The following is a 21,391-nucleotide window of genomic DNA, read 5'->3' as shown; positions in this document are numbered from 1 at the left end:
TACGTTTATTCTCTACATCTGTGTCTCAGCTTCTGCCCTGCTGTACCGTTTTTCTAGGTTCCACATACATGCATTAATATATGATATTTGTTTTTCTCTTTCTGACTTACTTCACTCTGTATGACAGTCTTTAGATCCATCCGCGTCTCAACAAATGACTCAATTTCGTTCCTTTTTATGGCTGAGTAATATTCCGTTGTATATATGTACCACAACTTCTTTATCCATTTGTCTGTCGATGGGCATTTAGGTTACTTCCATGACCTGGCTATTGTAAATAGTGCTGCAATGAACATTAGGGTGCATGTGTCTTTTTGAATTATGGTTTTCTCTGGGTATATGCCCAGTAGTGGGATTGCTGGATCATATGGTAATTCTATTTTTAGTTTTTTAAGGAACCTCCATACTGTTGTCCATAGTGGCAGTATCAATTTACATTCCCACCAACATTGCAAGAGGGTTCCCTTTTCTCCACACCCTCTCCAGCATTTGTTGTTTGTAGATTTTCTGATGATGCCCATTCTAACTGGTGTGATGTGATACCTCATTGTAGTTTTGATTTGCATTTCTCTAATAATTAGTGATGTTCAGCAGCTTTTCATGTGCTTCTTGGCCATCTGTATATCTTTGGATAAATGTCTATTTAGGTCTTCTGCCCATTTTTGGATTGGGTTTTTGTTTCTTTAATATTGAGCTGCATGAGCTGTTTATATATTTTGGAGATTAATCCTTTGTCCGTTGATTCATTTGCAAATATTTTCTCCCATTCTGAGGTCTTTTCGTCTTGTTTATGGTTTCCTTTGCAGTGTGAAAGCTTTGAAGTTTCATTAGTTCCCATTTGTTTATTTTTGTTTTTATTTCCATTACTCTAGGAGGTGGATCAAAAAAGATCTTGCTGTGATTTATGTCAAAGAGTGTTCTTCCTATGTTTTCCTCTAAGAGTTTTATAGTGTCTGGTCTTACACTTAGGTCTTGAATCCATTTTGAATTTATTTTTGTGTATGGTGTTAAGGAGTGTTCTAATTTCATTCTTTTACATGTAGCTGTCCAGTTTTTCCAGCACCACTTATTGAAGAGACTGTCTTTTCTCCATTGTATGTCTTTGCCTCCTTTGTCATAGATTAGTTGACCATAGGTGCATGGGTTTATCTCTGGGCTTTCAATCTTGTTCCACTGATCTATGTTTCTGTTTTTGTGCCAGTACCATATTGTCTTGATTACTGTAGCTTTGTAGTATAGTCTGAAGTCAGAGAGTCTGATTCCTCCAGCTCTGTTTTTTTCCTTCAAGATTGCTTTGGCTATTCGGGGTCTTTTGTGTCTCCATACAAATTTTAAGATGATTTGATCTAGTTCCGTAAAAAATGCCATTGGTAATTTGATAGGGATTGCATTGAATCTGTAGATTGCTTTGGGTAGTCTAGTCATTTTCACAATATTGATTCTTCCAATACAAGAACACGGTATATCTCTCCATCTGTTGGTATCATCTTTAATTTCTTTCATCAGTGTCTTATAGTTTTCTGCATAGAGGTCTTTTGTCTCCCTAGGTAGGTTTATTCCTAGGTATTTTATTCTTTTTGTTGCAGTGGTAAATGGGAGTGTTTCCATAGTTTCTCTTTCAGATTTTTCATCATTAGTGTATAGAAATGCAAGAGATTTCTGTGCATTAATTTTGTGTCCTGCAACTTTACCAGATTCATTGATTAGCTCTAGTAGTTTTCTGATGGCATTTTTAGGATTCTCTATGTATAGTATCATGTCATCTGCAAACAGTGACAGTTTTACTTCTTCTTTTCCAATTTGTATTCCTTTTATTTCTTCTCTGATTGCCATGGCTAGAACTTCCAAAACTATGTTGAATAATAGGGGTGAGAGTGGACATCCTTGTTTCGTTCCTGATGTTAGAGGAAATGCTTTCAGTTTCTCACCATTGAGAATGGTGTTTGCTGTGGGTTTGTCATATATGGCCTTTATTATGTTGAGGTAGGTTCCGTCTATGCCCACTTTCTGGAGAGTTTTTATCATAAATGGGTGTTGAATTTTGTCAAAAGCTTTTTCTGCATCTATTGAGATGATCATATGGTTTTTATTCTTCAATTTGTTTATATGGTGTATCACATTGATTGATTTGCATATATTGAAGAATCCTTGCATCCCTGGGATAAATCCCACTTGGTCGTGGTGTATGATCCTTTTAATGTGTTGTTGGATTCTGTTTGATAGTATTTTGTTGAGGGTTTTTGCATCTATATTCATCAGTGATATTGGTCTGTAATTTTCTTTTTTTGTAGTATCTTTGTCTGGTTTTGGTATCAGGGTGATGGTGGCCTCATAGAATGAGTTTGGGAGTGTTCCTTCCTCTGCAATTTTTTGGAAGAGTTTGAGAAGGATGGGTGTTGGCTCTTCTCTAAATGTTTGGTAGAATTCACCTGTGAAGCCATCTGGTCCTGGACTTTTGTTTGTTGGAAGATTTTTAATCACAGTTTCAATTTCGTTACTTGTGATTGGTCTGTTCATATTTTCTGTTTCTTCCTGGTTCAGTCTTGGAAGGTTATACCTTTCTAAGAATTTTTCCATTTCTTCCAGGTTGTCCATTTTATTGGCATAGAGTTGCCTGTAGTAGTCTCTTAGGATGCTTTGTATTTCTGTGGTGTCTGTTGTAACTTCTTTTTCATTTCTAATTTTATTGATTTGAGTCCTCTCCCTCTTTTTCTTTATGAGTCTGGCTAATGGTTTATCAATCTTGTTTATCTTCTCAAAGAACCAACTTTTAGTTTTATTGATCTTTGCTATTGTTTTCTTTGTTTCTATTTCATTTATTTCTCCTCTGATCTTTATGATTTCTTTCCTTATGCTAACTTTGGGTTTTGTTTGTTCTTCTTTCTCTAGTTACTTCAGGTGTAAGGTTAGATTATTTGAGATTTTTCTTGTTTCTTGAGGTAGGCTTGTATAGCTATAAACTTCCCTCTTAAAACTGCTTTTGCTGCATCCCATAGGTTTTGGATCGTCGTGTTTTCATTGTCATTTGTCTCTAGGTATGTTTTGATTTCCTCTTTGATTTCTTCAGTGATCTCTTGGTTATTTAGTGACGTATTGTTTAGCCTCCATGTGTTTGTGTTTTTTATGGTGTTTTCCCTGTCATTCATTTCTAATCTCATAGCGTTGTGGTCAGAAAAGATACTTGATATGATTTCAGTTTTCTTAAATTTACTGAGGTAATTTGTGACCCAAGATGTGATCTATCCTGGAGAATGTTCCTTGCGCACTTGAGAAGAAAGTGTAATCTGCTGTTTTTGGATGGAATGTCCTACAAATATCAATGAAATCTATCTGGTCTATTGTGTCATTTAAAGCTTCTGTTTCCTTATTTATTTTGATTTTGGATGATCTTTCCATTGGTGTAAGTGAGGTGTTAAAAGTCCCCCACTATTATTGTGTTACTGTCAGTTTCCTCTTTTATAGCTGTTAGCAGTTGCCTTATATATTGAGGTGCTCCTATGTTGGGTGCATAAATATTTACAATTGTTATATCTTCTTCTTGGATTGATCCCTTGATCATTATGTAGTGTCCTTCCTTGTCTCTTGTAACATTCTTCATTTTAAAGTCTATTTTATCTGATATGAGTATTGCTACTCCAGGTTTCTTTTGATTTCCATTTGCATGGAATATCTTTTTCCATCCCCTCACTTTCAGTCTGTATGTGTCCCCAGGTCTGGAGTGGGTCTCTTGTAGACAGCATATATATGGGTCTTGTTTTTGTATCCATTCAGCAAGCCTGTGTCTATTGTTTGGAACATTTAATCCATTCGTGTTTAAGGTAATTATCAATATCTGTGTTCCTATTAACATTTTCTGAATTGTTTTGGGTTTGTTTTTGTAGGTCCTTTTTTGTTTCCCACTTAGATAAGTTCCTTTAGCATTTGTAGTAGAGCTGGTTTGGTGGTGCTGAATTTTCTTAGCTTTTGCTTGTCTGTAAAACTTTTGATTTCTCCATCAAATCTGAATGAGATTCTTGCCGGGTAGAGTAATCTTGGTTGTATGTTCTTCCCTTTCATCACTTTAAGTATATCGTGCCACTCCCTTCTGGCTTGTAGAGTTTCTGCTGAGAAATCAGCTGTTAACGTTATGGGAGTTCCCTTGTATGTTATTTGTCGTTTTTCCCTTGCTGCTTTCAATAATTTTTCTTTGTCTTTAATTTTTGCCAATTTGATTACCATGTGTCTTGGCGTGTTTCTCCTTGGGTTTATCCTGTATGGGACTCGCTGCACTTCCTGGACTTGGGTAGCTGTTTCCTTTGCCATGTTAGGGAAATTTTCGACTATAAACTCTTCAAGTATTTTCTCTGGTCCTTTCTCTCTTCTCCTTCTGGCACCCCTATAATGCGAACGTTGTTGCATTTAATGTTGTCCCAGAGGTCTCTTAGACTGTCTTCATTTCTTTTCATTCTTTTTTCTTTAGTCTGTTCTGCAGCGCAGCAGTGAATTCCACCATTTTGTCTTCCAGGTCACTTATCCGTTCTTCTGCCTCAGTTATTCTGCTATTGATTCCTTCTAGTGTAGTTTCATTTCATTTATTATATTGTTCATCTCTGTTTGTTTGTTCTTTAATTCTTCTAGGTCTTTGTTAAACATTTCTTGCATCTTATGGATCTTTGCCTCCATTCTTTTTCCGAGGTCCTGGATCATCTTCACTATCATTATTCTGAATTCTTTTTCTGGAAGGTTGCCTATCTCCACTTCATTTAGTTGTTTTTCTGGGGTTTTATCTTGTTCCTTCATCTGGTACATAGTCCTCTGCCTTTTCATTTAATCTATCTGTGAATGTGGTTATCATTCCACAGGCTGCAGGATTGTAGTTCTTCTTGCTTCTGCTGTCTGCCCTCTGGTGGATTTGGCTATCTAAGAAGCTTGATGGGAAGGACTGGTGGTGTGTAGAGCTCTGGTTACTGACTTAAAAGTTAGGAGGCTCTACAGAAAATAGCCAGATTTCTAGCTTCTCTCTAAAAATCGGACCTCACTGGGCTGTATTCTGTATGTCCTGCTCTCCTGACTCCCCAACCTGGTGCACTTCTCTCATGTTGCCCTTGTGTGTCTTTAGTTTTACTTTTGTTTTGGTTTGTTTTTTGGTGATCCCCTAGATCACAGCTTAGTTAACTCAGTTTATCATATAGACTTTTGGTCAAATGAGAGAGCTGGTGTGTCACATGTTGACTGGAGTTAGTGAACAGCCTTGTGAGTGATGTGTCAGCGGAGGCCAGTGGGGACTAGACCCAAGTGCCAGCTGTGAGTCGAGTTTTAGAGAGAGCCCTTCGTTTATGTCCCGTGTCAGTCTGCCCAGTGCCATGCTCTGTCTCGTATACGTGTGCGCGCACGTGTGTGTATGTGTATGTGTACGCGCACATTTATCCTTTCTTTGTATGTGGCCTTGTGAAGTTTTCCTTGCCTGGTACAGTGCCTTTAATGTGAATGTTTAGTTAAGTATTTGGTGCTGCATTTGCGTAAGAATTTGGTCATTTAAAGATAGTTCTGCATACATTCATTCTGCATAATCCTGCCAAGTTTGCTGCTTTATGGGAAAAAAAAAGGTGATGCTTGAAAAGCTTTAAGTGACTCCCACTAGGTCAGACCTGAGTAAAGACCTGAGCTGGAAGTTTAGATACAGTGTTCTGACTGCAGATAAGGGCTCTCTCCCCTGTCCACTGTCCCTGCTGACTATTCAGACCATGCAATGTTCACTTGCAAACTCTATTGATTTCAGGTCTTGATCACTTATATTGTCTTATGTATCAGTAGAAGTCTTAAATTACTACCAACAGTTTTTGTTTACTTTGCCAAGGTTAATTCTCAACTATTTTGAAATGTGTCAGGCTTCTTTAAAAGGTATTTGGATTTCAGAATTTGACAGTAACCATTCAAGACACACCCACACACATACACACATAGTTCTCGTTTTTTACCATTAGAGACCCAGCTTAATTCCCATGAAAAACTTACTTTCTTGAATAGAGTCTTTAAAATACTAAGCACCTGGGCTTCCTTGGTGGCGCAGTGGTTGAGAGTCCGCCTGCCGATGCAGGGGACACGGGTTCAGGCCCCGGTCTGGGAAGATCCCACATGCCGCGGAGCGGCTGGGCCCGTGAGCCATGGCCGCTGAGCCTGCGCGTCTGGAGCCTGTGCTCCACAACAGGAGAAAAAACAACAAAGCCCCCCAAACGAAAAAAAAAAAAAAAAAAAAAAAAAATACTAAGCACCTAATACTTGAACTTAATTGGTTGAAAATTGGCAAAGCCTACACAAAACTAATTAGAGGAGACCTAATAGGGACATGTAGGGTAACCATATGTCTTGAGAGCTGGGGACAGGCCCAGTTTATACCAGTGATCTTGGCCTAATTATTAACGGATTTCCTCTTTCATCTCAGAAGATCCTGCTTCAGACAATAAATTATCTGGAAACCCTACCTGCAGGTGTATGACATTGTTAATTTAAATATTTAAAACTTGTGAATATGGTTATTTTGAAACTACCACCAGTTATGGTCTCCTGACATTTAGACAACCCATATTTTCTTTGAATCAGTTCTCAGAACAAAAGGGTAAGAAAACAAATTCTCTGCAGTGAATTAAAACACTGTATAAATCAGAATTAGAAATAGCTGTCCATCTGGAGCAGTGATAGTCTGTTGATATGGCTGAAGTATGTACTTTATGATGACATTAATGTAAACAGTTAATGGGAAGAGCCTTAACTTAATGAGAATGTTGGCCTTCATTGCAGAGGAGAAGGACATTTGCTAATGAAGACCCTAGAGGTATTTGTTAACTGAAGATTAGGCATGGGTAGTTAATGGTTATTCCCAGCTGGCTAGAAGTTCCTGGGAATCGCGTGACCTTGATATTTATTAGCCCCTTTCAGATTTACTGTAGACTGACTCAGAGTCCTGAAACACCTCACAGTAAGGGAGATGGCTTTGCTGGAATCCAAGATTATGGGGGTACTTTTTTTTTTTTTTTGGCGGTACGCGGGCCTCTCCCGTCACGGAGCACAGGCTCCGGACGCGCAGGCTCAGCAGCCATGGCTCACGGGCCCAGCCGCTCTGTGGCATGTGGGATCTTCCCGGACCAGGGCACGAACCCGTATCCCCTGCATCGGCAGGCGGACTCTCAACCACTGCGCCACCAGGGAAGCCCTATGAGGGTACTTTTTAGAACAAAGATTAAGGGCTGTTTTATGGACACTGGAAATTAACTTTAAACCATCAGTGGTATTCCATGCATCTTAAAAAAGCTTCTTTAGTGTGTTTTAAATAAGGTATTCCTTGTGATTATTAAATAACCTATGTGCATTGATTTGTCTTCTGCAGTACTTTTTAACTTTCCATTTTATAATATTCTTCCAAAGACTGTGCCAAGTAATAGATTATTGAAGTACTTTTTAATAACAAAGTCCTTGTTCTAAATTTGGTACTATTCAAAATACATGTTCTTTATTACCAAAAAATTACATATTTGTTACCCCTAGAGTTACTAAAATGAACTGTTATGAATCTCATATTCTTAACTATTTTCATTTGTAACAGAATTGGAGGTTTGTTTTTATGGGATGGAAACAGTTCATTGGGATGTGTTTTTAACCGTTTAATACAGTTTGATTCGGTGAACCTAGAATCCTGTAACATTCTGATGTTACACCTTCAACCATATCAGGATGGATGGGTTGAAGAACATCAGGACATGACTTTAGAATTATATGAGACTGATTCTAAAATTAGCACATAAGATCTTAGAATTCTTCACCTTGAAGGAACCTCTATACCGTCATTTTATAAATGAGAAAACTTGAAACCCAACAAATTCAAATGACTTGTCCAAGTCTTACAACTTATTGGTAGTATAAAAGCAGTAAATGTCTCTATGTAGCCTTATTTCTTAACCTTTATTCTTTAAATTGTTATATTCTAAACTTTCTTCCAGATAAATAATAGTTTCATTTCTGTTACTAGAAAATTGCTAACCACTTCCCTTAGTCATATGATTATTCCTCTTAGAGACTGCTTAATGGGGAATATTGTAGTAAGCAGTGGAATTAGCTATAACATGAGGGAAAGAGGGACAATGGATAGAAGGTATAGATGCTCAGCTTAACGATCCAACTATTTCTCATTCAAGTGCCTAAGAACGCAGTGGTTCAATTTCATCCCACCCACAGCATGCCTTCTTAAATGCAACCAGGCACCTTCAAAGAAAAACAAAAGGTAGGAAAAACCCAAATAACAGCAGAGAAACTAGTCAAGGTGAAAACAAAGATAACTTGAGAACTTTGCCAGGGATTCCAAAATCAAATGCAAATGCCAGAAATACTACAAAGGCAAAAATGAGACCCGAGAGTACTAAGATGGCTTCATGTGAACTGTGGATAGTGTGACCTGGGATAAAAGTGCTAAGGGGGTAGATGACAGTAGGTGGGGCGCTGTGCACTCAGCCGGGGGCTGGCCCTGGAGGTCTGGTCAGGTGGGGTTGGGAGAGGGCAGAGTCTAAGCACTGGGTTGCTTCTCCAGTACTTCCCTCCAGCCGCCCGGCTCCTTTTCAGGATCACAGATGATTTCTGGATCGTTCTTCCTTAACTTAGCCTTAATATCTCATTGAAATTTTTACTTTGAATTATACTTTATATTCCTGTTCTTAATTTTGAAGTTGATTTGTGACATGTATTTCTCTTCTCCAAAAAAGTTTCCCTGAAATCTGAATTTTTCCTCTTCCTCTCCTGTTGCACCACATTGAGGGTGAAACGAAAATGGTTCCTTACCTCTACACCAAAGTCATTTGTAATAAGACTTTGTATAGAAGTTGAGGGAGATTGCTAAATGTGCTAAAGGACCAAAAGATGCCACTGGAAGCCGATTCGGGCAGGGTCTGAGTATTACCATTAATATCCTTATGTGGAAATGCATGTCCTCACCTGTTACATTCTATCTAATCATCTGTGAAGTACTTATACCCTTATTTGTCCTTTTAGAAAGGGAGCTATTTCACTGGCATTTATTTAGATTTTCTAAAGATCATTGCAGGTATGTACTCCATCTAGTCTGCCAAGTGAGTGGCTTCTTTGTCTAAAACATTTATTTTATAGCAATATTAGTAGACTAAATCTTTTGGAGTGACATGGGGGGGCACCAGCTAATCTGGGCATAGAGTTGACCTTATTTTTAATAAAATAAGTGCTGCCTCCCCCAAACACACACACATGCTGCACACACACGCACACACACTTTTGTCTTGCAACAGATTTCTTCTTCATAAAAAGAGAAAAAGAATGTAACACAACATTCCTTTCAGCCAGACTTCAGCCAGAAGGTTCCTACAACAACTTTACTGTAGCTTAAAATTTTCAGTCTACAGTGGTTCCAGGGGATTTTAAGCCTTTCAGAAGCCTGCCAGTCAATATTTTTCTCTTCTCTGTATTTATGCCTTTAGCACACACACTCTGTATTTCAGATAAAGCTTACCTAGACTTCAGTCACTATGAAAGTAATGACCACAGACAGCTTCTAAAATGTTTTGAGAAATGTTTTCCTGAAAATGTTTGGGGACATGTTGTCCTATCGAGTCTGTAAGAAATAATCAGTCATGCACGGAAGACCTGCTTTCATAGAGGACTCCTCCCGATGGACCTCGCTCCCCTTGTGCAGGGTTTTGATAGCTAAGAATAAAATGTACACTGGTGTTCTGGGGAGTAAAAAACAAATGACAGCTATATCCTTTGGTGGAAGGGTGTGTATTCTTTTTCAAAATGTGCTGCTGATTTTTACATTTTAACATGTATCCTGGTCACAGGAACACAAGTATATTGTATTGTGTCTATCCACATCAGCTGTGTTCTTCTGCACTGAGATCTTCCAGTTTCTTGATACTTCGTATGCATTAAGACTGCTGTTAATCATTAATTCATCAGCTCTCTGTTGAGTATCTTGCAGCGTGTCAGGCACTGATCTGGATTCTGGAGATGCAAGCAGTGAACATCTGTGCCTTTTACCGTGTGCACTGGTTCCCTGCTGCAAAGCTCTTTGTCGTAGTCTGTTCCAGCTGCTAGAACAAAAATACTGTAGACTGAGTGGCTTAAACATTCAGGAGGCTGGAAGTCCAAGATCAAAGTGTCAGCATGGTTGGGTTCGGGTAGGGCTCTGCCTGGTTTACAGATGGTTGCTTTCCTGCTGTGTCCTCATAGTGGGGAGACAGTGCTCTGGTGCTTCATCCCCTTATAAGGGCCCCGATCTCATCATGGGGGCCCCACACTCACGGCCTTATCTAAACTCAGTCACCTCCCAAAGGCCCCACCTCCTAATAGTGCCACATTGGGGATTAGAGTTTCAACACATGAATTTGGGGAGACACAAACATGCAGTCCATAGTACTGTTCTTGTAGGATTTCCTTGCACTGTCATTCTGGGTCTCTCTTTTCTTCCTTCTGTGTTGTACTCCTTGTTTCTGGGATCCTATGTCATCTTTCCAGATTTAACCCCTCATTCTAGATGGGCACATCCTCTAATAGCTTCCTGGGAAAGAATGAATGCAAGGTAGAATTTGAGTCCTTCAATATCTGAAGCTGTTTGTTCTCCCCTTTTACTTGATGGATAGTTTGGTTGGGAAGAGAATTCTATGTGGAGAATAATTTTCACTCCTCCCACTTTTGAAGGTATTGTTCTTTAGTTTTGTCTGTGTTTAGTGCCACTCCAGTTTCTGAATTATTTGTATATGGCCTTTTTTCTCCTCTATGCAAGTTTTTAATAGTTTTATCTGTAGTGTTCCCAATTTGTACTCTTTGTTCTGGGCACTTAGGGTTCAATCCAGGCACCTGAGTAATTTTGGACCCATGTTTTGTGTTTTCTTCCCCATGTGCTTTCTCTTTCTAGAGTGAATACTTTTCTCTCCTGTTTTTTTTTGTTTTGTTTTTCTATTTTCTGGAATATTCTTCAACTTTATCTTCAATCTCTACTCTTTTTGTTTTGCTATTTTATGTTTAATTTCAAGAGCTTTTTTGTTTTCTGATTATCTTTTTTATAGTATTCCATTTTTGTTGTGCAGATACAGTAGCTTCTCTTTGAATACCTTATAATTTTTGGGTTTTTTGTCGTTGAGTTTTTCTTCTAGTCACTGCATTGTTTCTATTTCCACCAAGCTTTTTGTTTCCTTGTTTTGTCTGCATCTTTCCCATTGAAACCCTCGTTCAACTGCCTGATGGTCCTTGGCTGTCAATTGTCATTTGAGGCTGAAGCATTGAAAAACTAACTAGAAGCTCTATAGGCAAGATTTTTTTAAACTAGTATCCTTGCTGTAGTGATCAACTTTTGGGTGATGTTTTTTGTTGGAGGACTGTAGATATCTATGGGGCTATTTAGTTGATACAGAAAAGATGCTTCCAGCCTCCTACTTGGAATGAGAAGTGGGGGACCAGTGTTCTGAGAGCCATTTGGGAGAAGAGGACTGGGGGGTCCTACTGTTTAGACTTTCATTTCCCCTCTACTGTCAGCCTTGAACGCATCCCTCTCTAGGTGTTCAGATTTCATTTGCGGACAGATTGAACTTCAGGCTTATGTGCTTATCAATGAAGTAAACCCAGAGGAGTAAGGGAAAATAACCTATAGACAGTGACATTCAGGAATAACTACTGTAAATGATGAATGTGTTAGGGCTTCCTTGGTGGCACAGTGGTTAAGAATCTGCCTGCCAATGCAGGGGACATGGGTTCTAGCCCTGGTCCGGGAAGATCCCACATGCTGCAGAGCAAGTGAGCCTGCATGCCACAACTACTGAGCCTGTGCTCTGGAGCCTGTGAGCCACAACTACTGAGCCTGCATGCTGCAACTGCTGAAGCCCGTGCGCCTAGAGCCTGTGCTTTGCAACGGGAGAAGCCACCGCAATGGGAAGCCCGCGCACCGCAGCAAGGAGCGGACCCCGCTCGCCGCAGCTAGAGAGGCCCCACACGCAGCAGTGAAGACTCAACACAGCCCCAAATTAATTAATTATTTTTTTAAAAAGATGAATGTGTCAAGAAACCGCCAATATTTACTACTCACCAGTCCTAGTTTAGTTGCAACAATTGATATGCAACCCTGCATGAATTCTGGCAACAGACCCATCATCTAAATGCCGGAATAACTGGGAGCGTGTTTTTGAAGTTGCTGGGCATCTCCCACCACCCGCCATGGTGGTATGTGGGGAGGAACTGTGGGGCTCTCACTGCTCCATATATCCAGTTCCTCCAATCTCCCTGTGTTCAGCCCCAGCCTCCACCCGCCTTGCAACACTGGTATCTTTCCGCAGGGTTCTCAGGATTAAATAAATTGGCTTACTCTTCAGAGCAGTCTGTTGGGTTTCATCTTCCTTCACTCTCCATTTTCTTAGAATTTTGGGACATCTCTTCTCTACTGTGTCTGTGTCTCCTACCCCATTCTCTTGGTCCTTATGGTTTATTCCTTTTGCATTCTTTATTCTCTTTTAAGAGTATTTGGGAAGAGAGAATCATGTGGGTTCTAGCACTCATATTCTTAAGAAGATTGGTTTTGCTACCATGCAGAATTGAGGAAGGAACAGTTCTGCAAGAAGACCCATTGGGAGACTGAGACATCACCCAGCAGGGCAGGAGCAGAGCAGGGTCTGAAATACCCGGGGAGATGGGATTGGCAGCACGGGGAGAGGAAGGAGCACCACCTGCTTCAGAGTATTCTTAGTTTTGGAAAGCAGCTTATAAGGCCAGACTGATGGCTCAGTGTGCCTGCATTCTTGGAAACATAAAGGGACCTTTCAAAAAAAGACGTGGTTCTTCATGCTCATTGTTAAAAATTTTGAAATTATAAGCAGATAAAATGGAAGTAATATGTAATTATAACAAATATTTAAAATCTCTGCCAAAATTGTTAGGAAGCCTTCCACCATATAGCTTACGGTAGTGACTGTAGTAGTCCCCGACCATGGAGCATTGGGTTGTTGCTGAGTTCTTTGCTGTGGTGGGCATGTTGCCAACCTTTGAGTGCCTCTCCTCACACAGTGGTGTCCTCAGGTGGAGTCATGGAGTCAGGTGGCTTGCCCAGCTATTTGATGCATGTTGTAAAGGCTAACTTTGTTAAAACTGGAAAAATGGCCTCAAGTTGTTGGGGCATACAGGGGTGAGGGTCAGAGGAAGGAAACGACAGCATTTGTTTTAGCATCTGCAAAGAATTTTCCTCAGTGTTTCTTCATGGTTTTGAATCCTCAGATGACACTCACTCGTCACCTTGCAGCCATGCAGTTTGTACCCAGGAATCAGCCCAGCTAGAAAATGAACAGTGAAAACACTTTCGACAGGATTTTCATTAAACCTCTTTTGTTGTGACCCATCTGAGGAGTGAAATTAAAAGAAAGATAAATTCTTATGGTCCTTATGATTTGATTACCTTGTCATTTTTCTTGGTCATCATTCTGTGGCCTGTCTATCCAGGGTTGGAGGAGTTCGGACATCAGTTTCTTCAAGCCCTCTTTCAGCAAATCCCAAACTGCTTTATTTTGGTCCATGTATTAAGTCAAGAATTTGAGTAGCTAAGTGCTGCTTGTGCTGAGAGAAACAGTGAGTGGACACTTGCACGCTTGTGGGGGTGCCCGCTGCACACTTGAGAAAGGTGGTGCTCTCTCTCAGAGGTGAGAGACACTCTGCTTCCTTTCCTTTCCTTTTCTTTTTTTTCTTCCCTTTTTTTTTTTACTTGACTGTCTTATCTAAGTAATGTAACGTTTGGAAATCATTTCAGCGGGTAATTCCGTGTATGCACATACCTCGTTTGTTGATTGTAGATGATGTTGGAAAGCAAAGTCAGAAATGGTAAGGGCACTTGTGAGGAGGTGTTGCAGTTCCAGGCTAGTTGCTCCGCTGAGGACAAGACACAGGTGGTCAGCGTTCAGCAGACTCATGGCTCCAGGGAATTGAGTGAGTGAGTGGGTGCGTGTGCAGCCCCTGCTCAGCACCGGCAGCGTTACTTGTGTGCTCTTTTTTTTTCTTTTAAGCCATTCTTCAGAAGCCTTTCCCTTCTTTTTGCTCTTATTGGCTTCATTTATTGGTAGCTTGTAGTAATTGTATAGAAAAAGAAAATGGGGTGTAAAAATGCTAATCTGTATTTTTCTATTATTATAACTTTAGTGGCTCAAGGAAAAAAAATCAAAAATACGACTGTCCAAAGGCCTACTTGATCCAAATCCATGCACCCTTATCAAGAGTTAGTATTTAATAATATGATCAAGAAAAACAAAGTTGAGCCACAAATAAAATAGGACTAGTTTATCAGATACCGACCACAAATGTTTTTGTTTTTTGAGATTTTTTTTGACATGGACCATTTTTAAAGTCTTTATTGAATTTGTTACAATATTGCTTCTGTTTTATGTTTTGGGTTTTTGGCAGCTAGGCATGTGGGATCCCAGCTCCCCTACCAGGGATCGAACCTGCACCCCCTGCATTGGAAGGCAAAGTCCCAACCACTGGACTGCCAGGGAAGTCCCACAAGTGTTATTTTTACTAAAATTTTTTGGAAATTTTTGTTCTTTACTCTAGAAGGCTTTGTAGAGCTCACCATCCTGTTGCTTGAATGTACTGGAGAATTAAGTATATTCCCTATCTAGCTTGAGGGAACAGACCCAGTTTTGGCTGATGGATCTCAAACTTTTGTTTCTCCCAGTCAGTGTCCTAGAACAGAGGGAGAGTGGGGTGGGATAATGAGTCCCCTTGCCTTTCCTGTCCTTCAACTCCACACTCTGAGCCCCCATGTGCTGGCTCTGCTGGTGCTCGAGACGTGGCGCTTAGCAAGCAGGCCCTTTCCTGCCTGCACAGGAACACAGAGATGTTTAAAGGATTCTCCAAGTGTGCTCCCAGTAACCTTGCAGACCCTTGGTTTTACCTACAGCATGCCCTTCCCAGTTGCAGGCCTCTTCCTGCATGTGGCTGGATGGCTTTCCTTCTGCTCAGCTCCCTGGAAGCAGCATTAATCCTGCGCTCGGGTCATCCTCCTGGAGTTCTCCTTTTCACTCCACCGATGCAGTTTATTCCTGTTCAGATGGCAGCTCCTTTTGGGTGCCAGTCTTCAGGGAGGGGACCTTGGCTCCTAGGTCCCCTTCACGGGCTTGGTGGGGACCAGCAGTGGCATTCTCTTCCAGGTATGTTGAGTTGGTGTGCTGTGAACTCAGGATTACACTTTTACTTCATGGGAAAACCTTTTCATAATTCTGTTTGCCTACAGAATTGTATTGGCTAACTCTGGCTATTGATGAAGTCTTGTTTCTTTAAGTGGTTTATAATTCTTCTGCTCTCATTGGACTGCTGTAGATCGGGCTTTACCTGGGATCTTAGATATGCTCTGACTCATTTAGAAAGATTTCTAATATTTAGATTTTTTTTTTTTAGAGTATGCAGGTCTATAAGGAAATATAAGAATAGAGGGACACTCAGTCATGTAATACTAATAGCAATCTTTTTTTTGTTTCTTAACAGATGCAGCAGCTTTTTTATGAGAATTATGAACAGAACAAGAAGGGGTACATTAGAGATCTCCATAACAGTAAAATTCACCGAGCCATCACACTGCACCCTAACAAAAACCCACCCTACCAGTACAGGCTCCACAGCTACATGCTCAGCCGCAAGATTGCTGAGCTTCGACACCGCACCATCCAGCTGCACCGAGAGATTGTCCTGATGAGCAAATATAGCAACACCGAGATTCATAAAGAAGACCTCCAGCTGGGAATTCCTCCTTCCTTCATGAGGTTTCAGCCCCGCCAGCGAGAGGAGATTCTGGAGTGGGAGTTTCTGACTGGGAAATATTTGTATTCGGCTGCTGACAGCCAACCCCCTCGAAGAGGGATGGACTCCGCGCAGAGGGAGGCCTTGGATGACATTGTCATGCAGGTCATGGAGATGATCAATGCCAACGCCAAGACCAGAGGGCGCGTTATTGATTTTAAGGAGATACAGTACGGCTATCGCCGAGTGAATCCCATGTACGGGGCCGAGTACATTCTGGACCTGCTGCTTCTGTACAAAAAACACAAAGGAAAGAAAATGACGGTGCCTGTGAGGAGGCATGCGTATTTACAGCAGACCTTCAGCAAGATCCAGTTTGTGGAACACGAGGAGCTGGATGCAAAGGAACTGGCCAACAAAATCAATCAAGAATCCGGATCCTTGTCCTTTCTCTCGAATTCCCTGAAGAAGCTTGTTCCCTTTCAGCTCCCTGGGTCCAAGGATGAGCACAAAGAACCCAAAGAGAAAAAGATCAATATATTGATTCCTTTGTCTGGACGTTTTGACATGTTTGTGAGATTCATGGGGAACTTTGAGAAGACATGTCTCATTCCGAATCAGAATGTCAGGCTCGTTGTTCTACTCTTTAATTCTGACTCCAACCCCGACAAGGCCAAGCAAGTTGAACTCATGAGAGATTACCGCATTAAGTACCCGAAAGCCGACATGCAGATTTTGCCTGTGTCTGGAGAATTTTCAAGAGCTCTGGCCCTAGAAGTGGGATCTTCCCAATTTAATAATGAATCTTTGCTCTTCTTCTGTGACGTTGACCTTGTATTTACTACAGAATTTCTTCAGCGATGTCGAGCAAATACAGTTCTGGGCCAACAAATATATTTTCCAATCATCTTTAGCCAGTACGATCCTAAGATTGTTTATAGTGGGAAGGTTCCCAGTGACAACCATTTTGCCTTTACTCAAAAAACTGGCTTCTGGAGAAACTATGGGTTTGGCATTACTTGTATTTATAAGGGAGATCTCGTCCAAGTAGGTGGCTTTGATGTTTCTATCCAAGGCTGGGGGCTCGAGGATGTCGACCTTTTCAACAAGGTTGTCCAGGCAGGTTTGAAGACATTTAGGAGCCAAGAAGTAGGAGTAGTCCACGTCCACCATCCTGTCTTTTGTGATCCCAACCTTGATCCCAAACAGTACAAAATGTGCTTGGGGTCCAAAGCATCAACATATGGGTCCACACAGCAGTTGGCTGAAATGTGGCTAGAAAAAAATGACCCAAATTACAGTAAAAGCAGCAATAATAATGGCTCAGTGAGGACAGCCTAATGTCCAGCTTTGCTGGAAAAGACATTTTTAATTACCTAATTTATTTTTCAAAATTTTTTTGTATGATCAGTTTTTGAAGTCCATACAAGGATATATTTTACACATGATTTTCTTACAGAGGACTCCTTGAAGATTGAGTTTTTTGAACAAAAATGTGATCATGTTTGCCTTTTGAACACATTTTCTTGCTGAACATTATGTAGCAGACCTGCTTAATTATGACTTGAAATGTACCTGATGAACAAAACTTTTTTTTTAATATTTCTTTTTCAGACCTCTTTGCTATAGTCCTATGGCAGAAAACATGAACGTTCCTGCAAAGTATTATTGTAACAAAACACTGTAACTCTGGTAAACGTTTTGTTGTAACTGTTAACTTTGCACAGATTCTACCTTTTGTCTTTTTTTACAGCAATTTTTTTAAGCCATTTTATGTTGCAGTTGTCAAATAAAGAAATGTGATAGTAGCTGTATCATCATCTTCAAGAAAGCTTTCCAAAGGTGATTGTTTCCCCCAATCTTGTCTCATTTTTGAAGGTTTTTCAAAGCAAAGGGAGAAGGGAAAGCACAGTAAAAGATAGATGGCTGTTCTTGTTGTAATTAGTGTGGCCTAATGGACCTGGCATTACATTTCAAGAAGGGTCTGGCATTTTCTCTTCTCCAGACCCTTCTTTTTAAAGGGTAAAATATTAATATTTAGAATGGCAAATAAGAATTATTGTCATAAATCTAATGTATGCAAGCTAAAACAAAGACAAAAAAAAAGACCCAACCCTAATGAAAGCATTGGGGGGAAATGTATCAGATTTTGATCACTTCATCCTGTCCGTGTTATGTTGATGGAGATGGGTGTCTCATTCTTTAATTACTGTTTTGTTTTATCCTTTATATCTGAAATACCTTTAATTTATTTAATATCCATCGTTTAGAACTCTGCCATTTCCCAAGTACCTGTTAGTTATTAGTATTTATGTGTATTAGGAATGTTTAGTATATTTTATTTGCAGTAAACTGATCTCCAAAGATTTCCTTTTGAAAACTCTTCTCCCCCTCCTTAATTTTTACATTCCTTACTGTTTTACTAAATATTAAGTGTTCTTTGATAATCTTGGTGCTCACGTGTTTTGGGGACAAAAGTGAAATGAATCTGTCATTAAACCAGAAAGTTTGTTTTAAATTCACAGAACAAATGTGCCTTAAATTTTTTTTTCATTTAGATTTCAAACAGTAATAGATTTGCCATTTTAATATACATCATTGGAGATCTGCTTATTTGTAAATAGCCTATTGCTCATTTGGAAAAATAAACCAGTGGACAATATTTTTCTATTGTACTTTTCAGAACCATTTTGTCTCATTACTCTTGTTTTAGCTGAAGAATTGTATTACATTTGGAGAGTAAAAAACTTAAACACTGATTCATAAGGTTTTTCAAGTTATTTGAGGGGAATATTTGTATGCACTGCAGTTCAGGAATGAAATGAAACTTTCAAGTGCCTCTTCCTTTATTTTTTCCTTAGAATGTACTTGTCACCTTTTGTTTGTTCCTCTTAAAGAACTTGCTGAATCTTGTGTTTTATAGAACAAAGTTCTTCAAACCAGGTCCAAGCCCCATCTGGCTTCTTGGTACAAATGTACCTTCCAGGCCTCCTTAGTGCACCTGCCAGGACAGTTAAAATCTGCATTTTAACAAGTGCCCACGTGATCCTGTGTGCACGAATGTGCTCAGGGTTTTAGGATGGATCTAGCTACAGGATAAATTACCTGCAGTTGGCATATAATCCAAGAATCAAAAAAGTAAGATCTTTGATGCCAAGGTAGCAAGCTTTGTGGATGCAAATTACACTCCCAGGACAGGTATTTACCATGTAATGACAGTGAAGATCCAGTATAATGACACTGTGCTCACAGTACGAATTGCTGTTATTCATCCTAATTGCCATTTGCTTTGTGGGAGTGTTTAGTTTTTCCTTGGAAAAAAGCAAAGACATATTTATTCCTCAGTAAGGAAGAACATAATATACATCTTGATGACAAAGTCACTTAAATTGTCTCTCTTTACCATAATAAGGAACTGTAGGACAGGGTGTGAGCAATTACTTTATTGAGCTTCAATGTCCATCAGATGTCCTGGTGACACTTTGTTAACACTGGCTGTTTCCTTCCCTAATCCCACTCTTGCCCACGTCTGTTCCTTTTCCCTGACATCACCGTTAATGTCGATGGAGGTGCTGACCTCCCTTCATCAAGACTCCATCTCCAGAAATGCCGTTGGACCCCTTCACTCTGGTCCTCTTCCCTCGTAGTGCCGTGCCTGGATTCTGTGCCCACTGGCCTGTGGGCTCATTCTCCACCTGGCCACTCCCTCTTCCTAAAGCACCCCTCCAAATCAGCAGCTCTGGTGCCCTCCTCCACTGCCCAGAGAGTGGATTCTGTAGGACACCCTTCAGGGTACTGCTACCAGCCGAACTGGGCTCTTCGTTTGTGAGGACATCAGTCTCTCTCCTGCCTGTGCTTTCCCTCTGTCTGGAGCTCTCTCACCACCTTACTCCACTGGCCACCTGGACTCATCTTCCAGGAGCCCGTTGAAACTCCCCCATGGTCCACTCTGGTGTCATTTCAGACCCTTCCAGTGTGGATGTGACACAAGTGGACAGTCTCATTGGACTGCAGGCCTGAGTCTCTTTTCTAGGTGGTGATCCAGCATGCTGGGCCCTTGTGTCTGGAACGGCCAGCAGTGTCCCACGCTACCCCAGCCCCTTCATCAGTGCTCCATTCCCCGCCGTGCACTCCTCCCAGCAGAATGCCCTCCGTCCTGCCTGCCCACTGCTCCCACCTGGAACTGCATGGCCTGTGACCCTGTGGGCCCCACGCTCCTGACCTAAGATGATTCCTTCTTCCCTTAAACTTGGAACACTTTCTAGTTAGACCTCTTTGCTTCGTTTGTTACTTTAGACTTTCTCTTAGCTTTCATTACTTTACAGAAAAGTATTAAGAAAATGAAATGGCCCATAACCCCCAAGCCAGATAACTCCTGTTAATAATTAAAAATTAAGGATAATATGTGAAGGTGGTGAAGGGGGGTGGGAATCACAATGCACAAAGGTGTGAATGGCCTCTCCCTCCTCCAACCATCCAGCCCTCAGGCCCTTCCCGCAAAGAACCACCAGGTTTGTGGGGTTCTGGTGTGGAGGGTGGGATGAATTGTATATAGGCCAGCATCAGTAGCATTTTAAAAATTCATTTACACAGATGAGGGGGTACATGCTTGGGCACATGGATCTGTGCCAGCCTTTGTTGCCACAGGACGGACTTACGGACTTGGGTTCTGAGAGCAGGCTGGGTGGGCTTCCTAGGCATTGTGGTTGCATGTGTGGGAGCCCTGCCCAAGTGGAGGCTGGAGAGCCTTGTATCGCAGGGCAGACAGCGCAGGCACCTCACTTCTGGAAGGTGGCATCGCTTTCCCAACACTTACTCTGGGCCAGCATGAGAACACACACACAGACCCGAGCGTGTGGGACTTTGATGGTTGGAGACAGGCCACGTGTCACACAATGTAGGTCATGTGATGGTCCTCTTGGTGTGAGGGTGGTGCCATCCGTTTCAGAGTCTTGAGAGCAGAAGGGCTGGGTGGTGCTGGTGAACTCTCGGCGGGGCCCTTCCTGAGCCCAGACACAGAAGAAGCTCTGACCCTCCCAGCTGGTCTTTGTCCTACTGCCCCAAACACCATCAGTTCAGACAGTCAAATTCTTGATCTCCACAGGTGAGTCTGTCCTCGCCTCCTTGCTGCCCAGCTCTCTGACCACACCTATTTCACAAAGCCCAGCCTCAGCCTGATACAGCTGGAGCAAAGAGGAACTTGCTGTGCAGACAGCAGACTCAGGGGCATGGCTAACACACACCTTCACCCCCTAATGCTCACACCATTTATCATGATGTGTGACCAGGCTAAGTGACAGTCACGTTTTGCCTCAATTCTTGGGCTTTGAAGGGTCACCTGGAGGTTCAGGTGTTATCTGCAGTCATCTCCGTTCACTACTCAGTGTGTCCATGGGGTAGGATATGTGCCGTGGGGTGCCAGTTGAGCCACAGTCTCCACACTACCTCCCAAGGATAGTGGTCAGGTTAAGAGAACAGTGGATTTACAGAAGCTTTTCTTGCCTTATAGAAACTTCCTCTTCTTCAGGAAGATGACACACCTTTGGGGCTGCCTACCCACTGGACGGCTTGCCGGTGGCTGAGGGGCTACGCCCTGGCTCCAGACCTCCAAGGTCTCCCCTGGTGCTTCCTT

At 41.3% G+C, this 21,391-nt stretch overlaps 1 protein-coding gene across 2 annotated transcripts in view; it reads left to right on the top strand.

The window, feature by feature from the left end:
• Positions 1–18,518, top strand: part of CHSY1 (chondroitin sulfate synthase 1) — a 75,040-nt gene extending 56,522 nt beyond the window's left edge. For both annotated transcript variants that reach the window (XM_027083240.1, XM_027083241.1), the window contains exon 3: positions 15,508–18,518. In XM_027083240.1, coding sequence (XP_026939041.1) covers positions 15,508–17,100 — 1,593 coding nt within the window. In that variant the 3' untranslated portion in view covers positions 17,101–18,518. The remainder of the gene's footprint in view (positions 1–15,507) is intronic.
• The last annotated feature ends 2,873 nt before the right edge of the window (positions 18,519–21,391 follow it).

Source organism: Aethalodelphis obliquidens, unplaced genomic scaffold (genome assembly GCF_003676395.1).
Source record: "Aethalodelphis obliquidens isolate GAN/ISIS:26980383/991018 unplaced genomic scaffold, ASM367639v1 scaffold49, whole genome shotgun sequence".
NCBI lineage: Eukaryota > Metazoa > Chordata > Mammalia > Artiodactyla > Delphinidae > Aethalodelphis > Aethalodelphis obliquidens.
This window is presented reverse-complemented; position numbering and strand designations above follow the sequence as displayed.